At 39.7% G+C, this 17,355-nt stretch overlaps 1 protein-coding gene across 6 annotated transcripts in view; it reads left to right on the top strand.

Moving 5' to 3' along the window:
- pknox2.L (PBX/knotted 1 homeobox 2 L homeolog) overlaps positions 1 to 17,355 on the top strand; it is a 381,764-nt gene that overhangs the window by 280,263 nt on the left and 84,146 nt on the right. For all 6 annotated transcript variants that reach the window (XM_018225718.2, XM_018225720.2, XM_018225715.2 and 3 more), the window contains one exon: positions 14,600 to 14,771. In XM_018225718.2, coding sequence (XP_018081207.1) covers positions 14,600 to 14,771 — 172 coding nt within the window. The remainder of the gene's footprint in view (positions 1 to 14,599; positions 14,772 to 17,355) is intronic.

Genomic DNA, 17,355 nt, shown 5'->3' with positions numbered 1-17,355 from the left:
CCGGAGTCACTTTTTTCAAGCAGCATTCATATATTTTACGTAATCCGTATCCACCGCTGTAGTAGTGTATACGTTGGCCTTGTAGGCATTATTTGCACACTGTTTTCTTCAACCCGCCATCGAGCTGTGTGACCTTGTTCCCATTCTGTCTAAATATCCATAATATTACCGTCTCCAGAAAAAACACCGGAGTCACTTTTTTCAAGCAGCATTCATATATTTTACGTAATCCGTATCCACCGCTGTAGTAGTGTATACGTTGACCTTGTAGGCATTATTTGCACACTGTTTTCTTCAACCCGCCATCGAGCTGTGTGAGCTTGTTCACATTTTGTCTAAATATTGATAATATTATCGTCTCTAGAAAAACCACTTGAGTTACTTTTTTTCAAGCAGCATTCATATATTTTACGTAATCCGTATCCACCGCTGTAGTAGTGTATACGTTGACCTTGTAGGCATTATTTGCACACTGTTTTCTTCAACCCGCCATCGAGCTGTGTGAGCTTGTTCCCATTCTGTCTAAATATCCATAATATTACCGTCTCCAGAAAAAACACCGGAGTCACTTTTTTCAAGCAGCATTCATATATTTTACGTAATCCGTATCCACCGCTGTAGTAGTGTATACGTTGACCTTGTAGGCATTATTTGCACACTGTTTTCTTCAACCCGCCATCGAGCTGTGTGAGCTTGTTCACATTTTGTCTAAATATTGATAATATTATCGTCTCTAGAAAAACCACTTGAGTTACTTTTTTTCAAGCAGCATTCATATATTTTACGTAATCCGTATCCACCGCTGTAGTAGTGTATACGTTGACCTTGTAGGCATTATTTGCACACTGTTTTCTTCAACCCGCCATCGAGCTGTGTGAGCTTGTTCACATTTTGTCTAAATATTGATAATATTATCGTCTCTAGAAAAACCACTTGAGTTACTTTTTTTCAAGCAGCATTCATATATTTTACGTAATCCGTATCCACCGCTGTAGTAGTGTATACGTTGACCTTGTAGGCATTATTTGCACACTGTTTTCTTCAACCCGCCATCGAGCTGTGTGAGCTTGTTCACATTTTGTCTAAATATTGATAATATTATCGTCTCTAGAAAAACCACTTGAGTTACTTTTTTTCAAGCAGCATTCATATATTTTACGTAATCCGTATCCACCGCTGTAGTAGTGTATACGTTGACTTTGTAGGCATTATTTGCACAGTGTTTTCTTCAACCCGCCATCTAGCTGTGTGTATTATCGTTTCCAGAAAAACCAACTGAGTTTTTGTTGTTGTTGTTGTTTTTTTAAAAATAATGCCAGGCAAAGGCAGGCCGCCACGCAGAGGCCGTGCTAGGGGCCGTGCTGCTATGCAATCCTGTGGCCCTAGCAAATTGCCCAGTTTTAAAAAGCCAATGACCCTGAACTCCCAAAATGCTGAAGAGGTAGTTGACTGGCTTACACAGCACACCCCATCCTCTACCGTTTCTAACTTTACCACAACATCCTCCTCATCCTCCACTGCTATGGCCACCCCACGTAACACTTCCTCCACCACCGGTGCCCCTTCTTCACTGGGGTCAGAGGAGTTATTTTCCAATGAGTTTCTTGAACTGAGTAATGCGCAACCATTATTGCCAGAAGAAGATGAAGGAGATGAGGACCTTACACCAGATTTAATTCTGGCAGAGAACACGATAGAGATGGACATAATGAGTGATGAGGAGGAGGTCCCCGCTGCTGCTTCCTTCTGTGATGTGTCAGAAGAAATTGATGCATCTGAGGAGAATGATGATGAGGAGATTGATGTTTTGTGGGTGCCTAGTAGAAGAGAGCAAGAGGAGGGTAGTTCAGATGGAGAGACGGAGAGTCAGAGAGGCAGTAGGAGAATAAGACTTAGAAGAAGCAGGGAGGACAGCCCGCAGGGATCAGCAGGGCAACAACATGTATCGGCACCTGTATTCAGCCGGCCAACACACCCGCCATTGCCGCCAATACCGCCAACTCCGCCAACTTCTACTGTTACCGCCAGATCGCACACTTCCAAAAAGTCAGCAGTGTGGGATTTTTTTAATGTGTGTGCCTCTGACAAAAGCATTGTAATTTGCAATGAGTGCAGTCAGAAACTGAGCCTTGGTAAGCCCAACAGCCACATAGGTACAACTTCTATGCGAAGGCACATGAGCGGCAAGCACAAAGCACTTTGGGAGCAACACCTCAAAGGCAACAGGCAAACTAAAAGCCACACTCCTTCTGGTCCAGCATCTTACTGCTCTACCTCTGCTCTCCTTGACCCGTCTGAACCACCCTCCACTCCGCCTTCCACCTTGACCACCTGTTCCCATTCCCAGTCATCTGCCACCAGCCAAGTTTCTGTGAAGGCCATGTTTGAGCGTAAGAAGCCAATGTCTGACTGTCACCCCCTTGCCCGGCGTCTGACAGCTGGCTTGTCTGCACTCTTAGCCCGCCAGCTTTTACCATACCAGCTGGTGGACTCTGAGGCCTTCCGCAAATTTGTAGCAATTGGGACACCGCAGTGGAAGGTACCCAGCCGCAATTTTTTTTCTAAAAAGGGAATACCACACCTGTACCAACATGTGCAGAGCCAAGTTACCGCATCTCTGTCACTTAGTGTTGGGCCAAAGGTCCATATGACTACTGACGCATGGTCCTCCAAGCATGGTCAGGGCAGGTATGTCACCTACACTGCCCACTGGGTGAACTTGGTAATGGCTGGGAAGCAGGGAATGGGTAGCTCAACAACAACAGTGGAGTTGGTGTCACCGCCACGGATTGCACGCGGTTCTGCCACCACCTCTACTCCTCCATCGCTCTCTACCTCGTCTTCTTCTTCTTCTTACTCTGCTGCTGGGTCCTCCTTCTCCTCCTCCACACCTGTGCACCCCCAGCTCCCCCTAGGCTATTCGACGTGCCAGGTACGCCGTTGTCACGCTGTCTTGGGGATGACGTGCCTGGAAAGCAAAAACCATACCGGATCTGTACTCCTGTCATCTCTGCAGTCACAGGCCGATCGGTGGCTGACCCCACACCAACTGCAGATCGGAAAAGTGGTGTGTGACAATGGAAGCAATCTGTTGGCAGCGTTGAGACTAGGCAATTTAACACATGTGCCCTGCATGGCACATGTGTTAAATTTAATAGTCCAACGTTTTGTCTCCAAGTACCCAGGATTCCAGGACGTTCTCACCCAGTCCAGAAAGGTGTCGGCCCATTTCAGACGTTCCTACACAGCCATGGCACGCCTTGCTGACATTCAGCAGCGCTACAACATGCCAGTCAGGCGTTTGATTTCTGACAGCCAGACTCGCTGGAATTCAACGCTCCTTATGTTGGAACGTCTGCTGCAACAACAAAGGGCCGTCAACGAGTACCTTTTTGAACTGGGTGGTAGGACTGGATCTGCACAGCTGGGGATTTTTTTCCCCCGTTACTGGGTGCTTATGCGCGATGCCTGCAGGCTCATGCGACCTTTTGAAGAGGTGACAAATATGGTCAGTCGCACCGAAGGCACCATCAGCGACCTAATACCCTTCGCTTTCTTCCTGGAGCGTGCCGTGCGACGAGTGACAGATGAGGCTGTAGACCAGCGTGACGAGGAGCTGGAAGCGCACGATTTCTGGTCGGAATCACCAGAACGAACCCAGGCACCTGCTGCAACGCAGGGAGAGGTGCCAGAAGTGGAGTCAGAGGAGGAAGGTGGCTTTGTGGAGGAGGAGGAGGAGGACCAACAGGAGCAGGCTTCCCAGGGGGCTAGTGGTGACCTTTTGGGGACCCCTGGTCTTGTACGTGGCTGGGGGGAGGAGACCGTGGATGATGCAGTCCTTGATAATGAGGAAGCGGAGATGGATAGCTCTGCATCCAACCTTGTGAGAATGGGGTCTTTCATGCTGTCATGCCTGTTGAAGGACCCCCGTATCAAGAGGCTTAAGGAGAAGGACCTGTACTGGGTCGCAACGCTACTAGACCCTCGGTACAAGCATAAAGTGTCAGAAATGTTACCAACATACCACAAGTCCGAAAAGATGCGGCATTTACAAACCAGCCTGCAAAACATGTTGTACAATGCTTTTAAGGGTGATGTCACTTCAGGAACTCATCAACATTCCAGGGGCAGAGGTGCCAGTAATCCTGCCACGAGCACACCTGCAAGGACAAAGCCCTTTGGCCAGTCTGTAACGTCAGACATGCAAATGTTTTTCTGTCCAAGGCAGCGCCACAACCCTTCTGGATCCACCCTCAAAGAACGCCTCGACCGGCAGGTAGCGGACTACCTGGCATTAACTGCAGATATCGACACTCTGAGGAGCGATGAACCCCTGGACTACTGGGTGCGCAGGCTTGATCTGTGGCCAGAGCTGTCACAATTTGCCATGAACCTCTTGTCTTGCCCAGCCTCAAGTGTGCTCTCAGAAAGGACCTTCAGTGCAGCAGGAGGGATTGTAACTGAGAAGAGAACTCGCCTAGGTCACAAAAGTGTCGATTACCTGACCTTTATTAAAATGAATGAGGGGTGGATCTCGGAGGGTTACTGCACGCCGGAAGACTTGTTCTGACTTCTATGCAGCTGTCCTTCTCTTCAAGCCTCATGACTCCACACACAGCTGTCCTTTAGCGTCCTCCTCCTCCCTCCGCCACCGTTACAAACTAGGGTGCAAACCCTACTGGTTTAATTTTTTCTGGCCTCTGTGCTTCAGTGGCTGCAACCAAAAAAACTGGGCAAACAATGTCTACAAGGTCAACGTATGGCAAAAAATGACTATTTTCAGCATTTATATGGCATATTTTTTCTGGCAACTGTGCTTCAGTGGCTGCATCCAAAAAAATGCATATTTTCTGCATTTATATGGCATAATTTTTCTGGCCTCTGTGCTTCAGTGGCTGCAACCAAAAAAATTTATATTTTCAGCATTTATATGGCATAATTTTTCTGGCAACTGTGCTTCAGTGGCTGCGACCAAAAAAATGACTATTTTCAGCATTTATATGGCATATTTTTTCTGGCCTCTGTGCTTCAGTGGCTGCGGCCAAAAAAACTGGGCAAAGAATGCCTACAAGGTCAACGACGTTGACCTTGTAGGCATTGTTTGCCCAGTTTTTTTGGCCGCAGCCACTGAAGCACAGAGGCCAGAAAAAATATGCCATATAAATGCTGAAAATAGTCATTTTTTGCCATACGTTGACTCAACGTATATGGCAAAAAATGACTATTTTCAGCATTTATATGGCATATTTTTTCTGGCAACTGTGCTTCAGTGGCTGCGACCAAAAAAATGCATATTTTCTGCATTTATATGGCATAATTTTTCTGGCCTCTGTGCTTCAGTGGCTGCAACCAAAAAAATTTATATTTTCAGCATTTATATGGCATAATTTTTCTGTCAACTGTGCTTCAGTGGCTGCGACCAAAAAAATGCATGTTTTCTGCATTTATATGGCATAATTTTTCTGGCCTCTGTGCTTCAGTGGCTGCAACCAAAAAAGTTTATATTTTCAGCATTTATATGGCATAATTTTTCTGTCAACTGTGCTTCAGTGGCTGCGACCAAAAAAATGCATATTTTCTGCATTTATATGGCATAATTTTTCTGGCCTCTGTGCTTCAGTGGCTGCAACCAAAAAAATTTATATTTTCAGCATTTATATGGCATAATTTTTCTGGCAACTGTGCTTCAGTGGCTGCGTCCAAAAAAACTGGGCAAACAATGTCTACAAGGTCAACGTATGGCGAAAAATGACTATTTTCAGCATTTATATGGCATATTTTTTCTGGCAACTGTGCTTCAGTGGCTGCGTCCAAAAAAACTGGGCAAACAATGCCTACAAGGTCAACGTATGGCAGTTGTTTAAAGAGAACAGCAGATTACTAGCCAGCAAAGCTACCTAAGCTAAAATGTCCCTCAAATCCCTGCAGACTTCTGTCCCTCCAATACAGAGCAGTATCAAGCAGATTACTAGCCAGCAAACTTACTATCATCTGTCCCTGAAATCACTAACAGCTCTCCCCCTACACTATCTCTTCCAAGCACACACAGGCAGATTTTTCAGATACATTTTTGCCCTTGATCCCCCTCTGGCATGCCACTGTCCAGGTCGTTGCACCCTTTAAACAACTTTAAAATCATTTTTCTGGCCAGAAATGTCTTTTCTAGATGTTAAAGTTCGCCTTCCCATTGAAGTCTATGGGGTTCGCGAACCGTTCGCGAACCGCTCGCGTTTTTGCGCAAGTTCGCGAATATGTTCGCGAACTTTTTTTCCGACGTTCGCTACATCCCTAATTACCAGTTCAGAATTGCTTATAACTTTGAAACCACTAAAAACTAATGAAAATGCAGAAGTGCTCAGAGGAGCACTCTGAGTAAGGTAACATTCAGCACAATCTTAGTCATACTAAAAGTGCTGTAATGGGAACCACATCCTGGATTTGTTGCATTCCTAAATGGGATACTAGATCTCCAAGTTAGCAGGACTGACAAAAAAGCCTAGCATGTCATATAAGGAATATGTAAATAAAATCTGAACCTTTTAGACAGTTAAAAAAGGAAGAATAGAAAACAGACTTGAGGGTCCTTATCAAAATAAAAAAGTTATTTTTTATTTTATTTTGCTTTCCTGCTTTATTCCACTCTCTTAATACATCACTATTCCAAGACTGAGGAAGATATCTACGCCCAAAGACTATTAAGACATATCCCTCTATGGAACTCATTATTTCAGATATTGTTTAAAAATCTGATTTTTGTAGAATTACATCTGCAGCTCATATTCCTTCTTGAAGCAATAACAATACTTTTATGTATGCACGATTATGAATGGGTTCATTAGAGTCAGGAGACCATGTTAAATGGCTTCATAGCTCATAAAAGATGGAAAATCGCAATTTGATTAATTTGTTATTACCAAGTATTACCTGTGCACGATGATCATTAATTGGATTTGTTTTTACCATTTGTTATTTTTTAATACCAAAAAGACATTAATTGCTTCAGCTTTCAGCTCGGATCTTTTATACATTAGAACAAGGGTTAGAATTGCTTGTGACAGCTGTTTTACTATCATGCTGAAACGTTGTACCAATATCAAGTAATTTCTCACAATCTCGCTAATAATGTGTACATACTGCATATACAGCTGTGCAGCTAAATTGTCCAGATGCACATTTTTTAGTTCAGTTCTCAGGTAATGGAGAGGGAATAGTGGCAGAATGTCTTGGAATTGTTGCTCTCCAATAGCTCAACCTTCTTTATTTATAATTTTGAATTCTTTTTGGCACAGAGATCCAGCTGTGGCACAAAATGTATTGTTAGGAAAACAAACACATACTGTAGGAAGATTGAATACTTTTGTCAAAGGTTACAAATTAGAATATTCCCACAGTAGCACATGCTGTGCAGGATCTATTAGATTATTTCAAATAAATGATAAATATTCACTTTTTTGTAATTTTTCTCTGCAGCCAATTATGAGGTATCAAGCAGATAGTATCAACACCTTGCTATATAACTACATAAGCCCTTTAATGTAGATGATACAGAAGATAGGAGGGGTCATTAACATCTGCTGCCACAGTTGTGTTCCTGAAAATTTCCCAGAATTCAGTTGCAAGTTAAACCCTATTTATTAAAGGTACTTGCATCAAATTGTTATCTTTGCATATTCCATATTGTTCTTCCATATTGTTGTGCTCTGCACTGCTAATTCATTCCTGCCTCTTGTTCCGAATTGCACAGTTGCACCTATTGATGTAAAGAAACCCTGGAGCTACTGCCACCTCTGGACCAGATGGTAAATCCAGGATTCCCTCAGTGCCCTTCATCAATATTGTTGTTGCTGTGTTGAAAGAATACATGAAAGAAATGGATCATTCTATATAAAAAAAAATAGAAGTAGGGTTGTAGGGTTATTTTATGGGCATCTACCCCAAAGTGCTGGGCTCCAGTGTTTTACATTGTGGGAAAGGATTTGTAGGAAATTAGTAGACCACGGTATCATGGGTGACTAACCGCCTCGTCTGCCAGTACCCTAACAGTGCTTCAATGATTTTCCATAGCGGTTACAGAGGAATACCTTAGATTTATGCCAGCATATGTATTTCACTACTAAGCTTAAAAAAATACTTTTTAATTTTTATTTTTTTTAAATTGAGACTGATACTTAAAAATACAGGTCATTTTAATGATGTATCTGTTTTTTCCCTGTCTCTTTAATTATAAAATGAATTATTAGCTCTAGGTTTCTACAATTTAACGTTTGAATTCCAAGAAAATGTTTTAGACCCTTCTTCAGACAACATGTTGTATCATATTTTTTAGTCTGTTCTTGCATTCATTGAATCAGGTTGGAAAACCTGTTATCCTAAGTGTGAAAAACCATAAGCACACTTATCCCTTGATAGATCTTCTTACTTTATTTTAAAAATACGTGGATTAAAAATGGATTTTCTGCTGTTAATATGTCAACTTTCAACATAGATGATAGGAGTGATTGGGAGTTGTAGTTTTAATTCCTGCAGTCATGTTTTATTTTCTAACTATTTTTCTAAAAAAAAACTTAAAGGAAATACAAATGCAGGGCAATGAAAAAGATGTTAACAGGCATTTTTTTCTTTTAAGTAATTCGGCTTGCTCTTTCTCTATTACTTGCTCTCATTTCCCCTCCTGGCTCAAAGGCAGAACAGTGCTGAATGCGCTCAATTAGGCCATTAGAGGAATTCATTTTTCTTTATTAGCCTGTGTCAAATCCTTTTTATTAGTTGCTGCAAACGACCCTTCGTCTGCAGTAAAATGTCATGCCAGTTCAGCCCTTTTATTTGTACTGCACTGACAAGGATCAAACTCACCCCAGAAATAGTGCAGAAAAGAAGAGATTTATTTGCCTCCAAAATTCTGCAGTGTTTTAACCCATTCTCTCCAGTTTGCTTACTACACCTGTATAAATTTAGCTTTCAAACCTTGTAGGAAGCAATAAAACCTCAAGCATATTTTTTCCCTGTTTATAAAGTCTAATAGCTGGGGTCACTTCCCAACCCAACCTTGGAATGGGCAATGTTAAGATCCTTAATTCATGCAGCACAGGGATATTTCCTAGCACCCCACTTTCATCAGAGTGGCATGGGCTTTTAACAAACCAAATAAAATAAATTAGGGTGTTGAGACAGATATACTTTTAGGGGGTTATTTATTAAAGGTTGAGTTGTGTTTTCCCAAAAAATTTTATTTTTTCAAGGGTATTTTCACTAAAAACTAAAAAATGTGGGGTAAAAAAACCCAAAAAATGTTCAAGCCCCGAAGCTGCTAAAAGCTTGAATTCGAAAATACTCCAGCTCAAACTTGTCGAGGTCATGTAAAAGTCAATGGAAGAGGTCCCTTGAACCATTTGAAGATGTGTTTTGCCTTCATGATTTTTTATGGTGGTTTGCCCTTAAAAATCAATTTGAGGTATTCAAGGTTTTTTAGCCTATAACTGGATCAATTAGAGAATTTCAGTTTCCCCCGATTTACATTCGGGTTTTTCATAAATAAGCAAACAGTTGTGAGTTTATTCGTGGTAGAAAAAAATCTCACAAACTTAAACTTTGATATGCAACCCCCTAAAAGTTTCAAGGAAATGAAACTGTAAGTATAAATGTTGGTGTGTACATTTGAAACAAGAATTTCACTTGCACTCAAAGGCTGATAAACGCAGGGATATACCCTTACACTTTATTGGCAGAAAGGTGCCAATAAAGTGCACCTTTCTGCCAATAAAGTGTAAGGGTATAACGTTTATCAGCCTTTGAGTGCAAGTGAAATTCTTGTTTCTATGTTGGATTTTGGAGGGTGCCGATCACTCCTTCACTGTGCACCAGGCGTTCAGGATTGGGTATGATCCTGCACAGAGATCAGGTGTGGCCACAAGAGCAGCATCTAAAAGTGTGTTTGAACATGGTGCATCAACATTATTATCAATGATAAACAGCAACTGGAAGGATCTGTTGTAATGGCTAGTGAAGTAGGGGAAGGTAAACAGCATATGCATTTAGTGTTCAACATACTGCATGTGGACTTTTCAAAGAGACTTTCAGGCTTCCCCCAAGAGATGGTTTTCAATCAACCTGTAAGACTTTGCAGCCAATGGTTTGGTTATAATACATAAAAACTGAGTAGTAGTGTAGTTGGCAGTGTAAAAGAAAGAGTTGGCAGTGTAATGATGGGTAAGAATTAAGAGTAAAAGGTAAAGTTGACTTCATCTGAAGAGAAGGACTAAACAGATAAAAATGTAACACTAATTTCTCAATATTTGCACTTTCTAATTAAAAAAATCCATACCTTATTTATGAAAAAAACAGCTGAAATACAGTAAAATCATATTCTACCCTTTGTCATCAATAAGTCTGCCAAATATTGAAATCATCTCAAAAACTTGAATTGGAAAGTAGTCTGAATTTTGTCAGTACAATTTGCATTGACTTGTACATGAATTCGCCAACTTTTCCTACATTTGAGATTATGAGTTTTTATGTTTGGTTTACTTCTTCATAGCCCATAAGCTACTTAAAAGTACAAGTAAAATGGGGAGGTATATTTATTTAAAATTTTTGAGTTTTCTTTTATTTTTTGCGAATTAACTCCAACATAGTTTTTTCTTGATTTGCAGCATATTTACAAAAAAAAAAAAAACATTTGATAGTGTTAAATCATGCATACATTTTCTACAAATTTTCAGTGAGTCTGCAAAATGTAGATTGTCTCCAATTTTTTTTGGATTTTTTTTCCAATTGAAATAGCAATTCTAATGAACTAAAATATAAAAGAAAACAGAAATTCGAAAACAATTAATGTATCTCGGAAAAGATGCTATCTCCGCCCTTTAATGTGCATTATTGTGTACTGCTCTAGTGGCTTTGGTATTTAGATGGTAAAACTGAATTTCAAATACCCTTTTGGGCTGACAATCATATTTAGAAGTACAGTGTCATTCTGCCATTATTTTCCATTATTAATGCAGCAACAACAGAGGCAGCTGGAAATGTTCGCTTGAAGTATATGCAAGCTGATAAACATACATTAGAAAATGTCCTTTCTTTGTGGCCTTAAGATGGTAGGCTGCATAACCAGTAACTTTTGTTAGAAAAAGACCTGACACTATCTGAATAAGCTTTTCTCAGCTTAAACCAAGAATCCAATTTACTACTTCCCCTTTGATTACTGAAGGGGTGCTATAAACTTTGAGGGGGTACTGTAAACTTAAAAAAAAAAAAAGACAGTCAAAACACATCAATAGCAACATACAGTGATCCACAGCTTTTATTCCTGTTCTTTTTTTTATTTTGCCTCTGCAAGAGCTGCTAGCAAAGAATTTGCCAAGGTTAACAAATTACACTTCTCCCCACTCTGCTTATGCGGTTTAATTCCCTCCATAAAATTGGAAGAGGAATCTGTGCTGCCTGCAGAGGTTGGGGGCACACCGCTGAACTCCCACCACCTGGCATTACTGCTCGGATTATTAGTTCCTGGTAATTTAGTGCCCTTGCACTGGGTCGATTTGTGCCTTTCATTTCTAATTGATCTAGTGGCTGTTTAAATGGCAGCAGGCATCTGTTGAGAGTTGGAAGGTTCATAAGGTGCAATAATTCATAACACAGTCTGGAATTTGTCTTTCATATCCCTGGGCTAAGCCCCTGCAGGGCTGCCTAAATTACGGCAGCCTCGGCTGTGCTTTATTTTCCCTTTCTTACTCCCTTTATCCTGCTCAGAGCTCTGAGAGTCTTGTATTAAACTGGGATCAGTGCAGATTAGGTTATAATATTCTCCGGCATTATTGGCTGCAAATTAGACCTCTGGAGCAGTTTTAACCCTTCAGTTTCACGTTTTCCAATCATGATCTAATGTGTCATTTAAAAGGGCTTGCTCTTTAGTCACTTCAGTGCACTGCTTCCTCTGTGGAATAGTAAGGCTGATTAACAGGTCAGATAAACAGGCTAGAATGATCAGGTTTTATAAATGTCCTTTACTCTTTATTTACAACTGGCAGCGTGTATGTGCTAATGTTTATGTTGTTATGTTTAATACTCATAAATGATTCTCCTACAAGATTATAAGAAGACTATGTTAGCAGTGAATTCAATTGCATACATTAAGATAAGGTAGAGCAGTATAAAAAATAAAGTTATGTTATCTGCATATGAATACCCAGCATCATTTTACAAGTCACCAAATTATTCTTGTATTATTAGGAACAGCATGTTAAGTAAGACTGTAATGATAAAGGGATTATTTTAAAGCACTGCGGGTTAATTACTAGTTTGAAGTATGTGGTCCAGAGATTACACGTCTCACAGCAATAAGTAGCAGCATTATACATTGCAGTAAATGGTAACCCATACTTAAGGATATAGGCAAATACAAATCCCAAGGCTTCTTGGGGCTTTTTTTCCCTAGAAAACCATCCTGAAAAATATTGTCTAAAAAACCATCTTTACCAGTAGCAGAACTGTAAGGACAAGGACAAACCAACAGACAAATAATAAGAATCATTATACTATACATTGACTCCTTTCCAAAAGGGAGGACAAAAAAGTAACCAAATTCTAAGGTACAGCTTAAAATACTGGCTACTCCAACAGGCCTGCAATCCCTTGCTTTTTCACTGTCTGGCCTTCAAAAATAAATAAAAAAAAAAACACAAAGGACAATATTGCCTGCGGTTTTATAGGAAATTAGATCTTCTTATTACTATGAGTGGTTATAGGTTCAATGGATTTCAAAATGGCCAGATAATGATTTATTATGACTTCTCATTTCAGCTGTAAATGAATGAGAATGTGCCTTTTTTTAACATGCGTGAATTGGCTGCCTGCTTGCATACTGTAATCTGCACAATATTTTCATTTCCCTGTTGGATATGGCAAGGCTAGATGTCTGCTTAGCAATGCTAATATTCTGCTGCTAATGCAGTGTGTTATTTTAGATGCTGGTTAACAGACAGTGCAGTCTTACTAGGGGCCACATGTATTACTGAAAAGCCCTGTATAAGGGTGTTACATTTTTATGGAAGATGAGTAAAAATAACACCATTTACTGTGCATGCATGTAGGATTATGTTCTTAAATAATTCCCTATATTGCAATGATCCTGTATTTCATCCTATGGACCTAATTCATATTTACTTCATTGTATATAAGGCCACATCTGGCATTAGGCAAGATAAGACTGTTGCCTCAAGTGGCAAATAGTTGTAGCTTTAAGAGCTCAAATTGAGTTGACTTCTTTATAATGTGAGGAGCTGTTTGGGCCTCTGTGTTGGGGAGTTGCATGGGGTCTACTGCCTCAGGCAACAGTAAGGGGAACACCCTTCATTGAATAATTTACTGCTGCAATATAAAACACATAAACACAAGACATGCAACAAATGTGCTCTAAAATATTGAAATATATGTCCTTCTACACTTTTTGGTAAGTTTACCACTGACCATTATTTAAAAATCAATGGGGATGGATAAATAACAATCAATGGAAGTTTTTACTACAACATTTAATCTATAGCATCTCATCAGATCATTATAGATGTATATAATTTTAATGAATATTCATTGATTTTTGCAGGAAGCACAACTTTCATTATTGTTAATGGAATGATTCAGATCAAATCCACTAGGAAAACAATTAAGAAAAACCATAACAATGGCCAAAGTTCAATGACTGAAACCAGTTTATCTCTGGGGGTTAACAAAACCACAGATAAAATTAAATAACAATTTTGACTGAGTTAATACAATTTTCCAATATGTTCAGTTGAACAAATGGGATAATTTGATCTACTCATTTGAAATTCATACAACGATCAACTTAATAGGAATTCTACGGGGCTTGCAGGAATTCCCATTTCATTTTTGAAAAAAATGCCCTTCATTTCTATAAAGTTTTTATAATATCTAATTTTTCATATACCAGATTTATTTTTTTCTCAGCATTGATGATTTTTTTTTTATTTTAAAAAAATGTTATCTTATTTACTAGTTTCTTATACTTTATGATACATTTTTACTTAGTACTAAGAGCTCACAAAATGTATGCTAACATGCTAACAAAACCAAAATTCCATGCGAGACCAAGGGCAAAAAAACGCTATAAAAATATATAGTAAGGGTGTATTCTGTATACAGGGATACTATATTTCTGTAATATCTACTTCAGGGCACTAGTTACTTGGCCTTGGGTAGCATAGAATCCGATTTGTAAAAAATCTGAAACATAAATATACAAATATTAGCATTTTCTATGTATGTTGTTAAGCATATGAACATGGAAGCATGGAGACCATTCCAAAATGTCAATGAATCAATTCCATTATCTGATTCTGGAATGGTATGGAAATGAAACAAAGATTAACCTGTGTAAATAAAAGAATTCAACATATTTTGATAAAATTTGATGGCATTTTAGATTACATTGCATCTAAGTGGCCTACAGCTAACCTTCCTAATATAAATACACAATTATTTAGCTATTTAGTGCAAGATCTATAAACAAGCTATTTATAACCTGAGCAGAACGCAAGAAATAGCCAGGCAGGTATTATTATATAGTTTCTGTTTTTCCCTGCAGACATCCGCTTTTCCCACTCCTGACGCTACTGTTTGAGAAGTGCGAACAGGCCACCCAGGGTTCTGAGTGTATAACATCTGCCAGTTTTGATGTAGATATTGAGAACTTTGTTCACCAGCAAGAACAGGAACACAAACCATTTTTCAGTGAGGACCCTGAACTCGACAACCTAGTAAGTCACTTTTTTTTTGCATATACATTAAAGTAAAATTCTTTAATTGTTACAGAATATCCAAAATATTCAGCTAACACGCTTACAGAATGACTTTGTTTAATCTCATGTCTGCATATTTTGGAGCCTGCATATTTTGGAGTCTGCCCTCCCAATTTTCTTGCTCACTGCAAGTATGGCTGCACTTACCTCTGACATCCAGGGAGCTGTAGAAAACAAACCATGTAGCAAACTCCATTGAAGCTGCTAGTCTCAATGCATTTATTTGGAGTAACAGACACTGCCTATTTTTTATATATATTTAATGCATGAAATAATAAATTCTATTATTCCAGTACTGTCTTTATATGAAGATGCTGGCAGAGGTGCTTTCCTTTAAAAGTCTCAAGGCAGCTCAGCCCTTTCATTTACTAAGGCAAGTGTTAGTTTGCACTAGAGCAGTTGCCCATAGCAACTAGTTATCAGTTATTTTTAGTCCTAAGGAGAAAAGTGCAACAAATAATATTCTATAAATGCTGTTATGATTATTACTATTATTATTACTTTTCATAGGTCTGCTACCTAGCAGACCTAGGTAGCAGCCATTAAACTGTAATGTATTTATATACAATACACAAAAGCCACGAATAACTTAAATCATATCCTTATAAAGGTGACTAGTGATGTCATCAGTTATAAATGGTGATTAGTGATGTCATTTCTGTCACATGACTCACTAAAACATGTGTATTATAATAAAGTACAAACTGCTCTTTGAATGCCCCAAATGATATAGGGGCAAATTCACAATGCGCCGAAGCGCCTAACGCTAGCGTCAATTCGCTAGCATTGGTCTTTTTCGTTACTTCGCAAATTCACTAATGAACACTGGCGTAAATTCGCTAGTGTTACTTCGCACCCTTACGCCTGGAAAATTTGCGCAACGGACGTAACTACGCAAATTCACTAACGCGCGCATTGTACTGAACGCTACCTTTTACGCTAGACTTCCTTCGCCACCTCAGACCAGGCAAAGCGCAATAGAGTAGATAGGGATTGCTTCAAAAAAAGTTACAATTTTTTCTAAGTCCCAAAAAACGCTGGCGTTTTTTCTATATTATGGGTGATAGGCTGAAAAAGATCGAAAAATTTTTTGGGGCTCCCCTCCTTCCCCCCTACATTTCCTAACTCATGGCAACTTAACTATACAGTGGGCACATGTGTAGGGCAAAAAAAAAATTATTTGATGTTTTGAAGGTTTCCCAGGCATTTGTAGTGATTGTACGTATTCCTCCATTGAAATTTAAATTTGGCGCCGTATGCAAATTAACCATCGCTAGCGTAACTTCGCTTCGCTTAGCGAATCAATGCTAGCGCAACTTCGCAACCTTACGCTACCCCTGAGCGCAACTTCGGATTTTAGTGAGTTTGCGGAGCGCGGGCGAAACTACGCCTGGCGAAGTGCGGCGAAGTTACGCCTGGCGCAACTACGAATCTTTGTGAATTTGCCCCATAGTGAATAAAGTAAAATATAAGGATATTATAAGTTACCTTGGAGTTCCTGCATATACTGAATGCCTGTGAACATAGATTGAATAGTGAGCAGTGGCAATAATTAGCCCGTTTGAATTAACTTCACAGAAGGGGGAACAGAGTTCGAACGCAACCAACTTATTGTTATATGATTTATGTACAAACAGGAGTACAGTGAAATATAACCATATTGGACTGTTTTTATAAGGGGGAGGTATGTATGTAAGCATACCCCCTCCCGCTCCCCGTACCAATGGGCACAGACTGCAGTCTAACCTTTGCTCCAAAGTGAGGTGCAGAGTGGAGCCAGTCCCAAGACAGAAGCTTTTTGAAAGAACCGTAAAGTAGAGACCCACATTTAGCCCTAGGAATACCTGCAAAGTTGTCAGTTATTGGGCAGAAAGTCCCTGATTCTCTGACCGTGCATGTAGGTTGCAGGTACCCCTTTCTGGGTAGGGGGCATAGTGAGGTGTCAGGTTGGGGCTCAACAAGTTCGGGTTGGGAACAGGTTTGCCCGGCAAAGACTCTACACTAAGAGGGTGCACATTCACACCCCTTAGTACGCTTGAATTTCTGTTTGGAGTATTTGTAAATTCCCCATATGTAACTAGTTGCCTCTTAATCCAACATTTATAAACATTATTTAATTTTTCTATTTAATATGAAATCCTATGTTTTGCCTTTTTGCCACCCCAGTCTGCTTCAATCCCTCCCTTGATCTGTGTGCACTGACAGGAATAGATTTTAGCCCTAAAATGCACGCTTGTGATTTCAGCCCTAAAATGCATAAAGTACCTATGTAAGATTAGCCTAATGTTTAAAAATCACTGTATAATCACTCTAATTCCTTCTATCCCTTATATATTAAGAGGTATGTCTTTCATTGTACCATGGACCTTAGGACGTCACATTTCTGGATAAAAAGTCCCAGCCTTCCTATGTCTTTAACTTTTGTTCCTATTATTAATATCAAGTATTAAACACAGAAAATACTGTTTAGGTGGCAGCCCCCCAAAGTATTTGGAATATTACATAATGAGAAATGGATAACAGAGTATTTCTATTTCTACTG

The sequence above is a fragment of the Xenopus laevis genome, chromosome 7L (genome assembly GCF_017654675.1).
Source record: "Xenopus laevis strain J_2021 chromosome 7L, Xenopus_laevis_v10.1, whole genome shotgun sequence".
Classification (NCBI taxonomy): domain Eukaryota; kingdom Metazoa; phylum Chordata; class Amphibia; order Anura; family Pipidae; genus Xenopus; species Xenopus laevis.
This window is presented reverse-complemented; position numbering and strand designations above follow the sequence as displayed.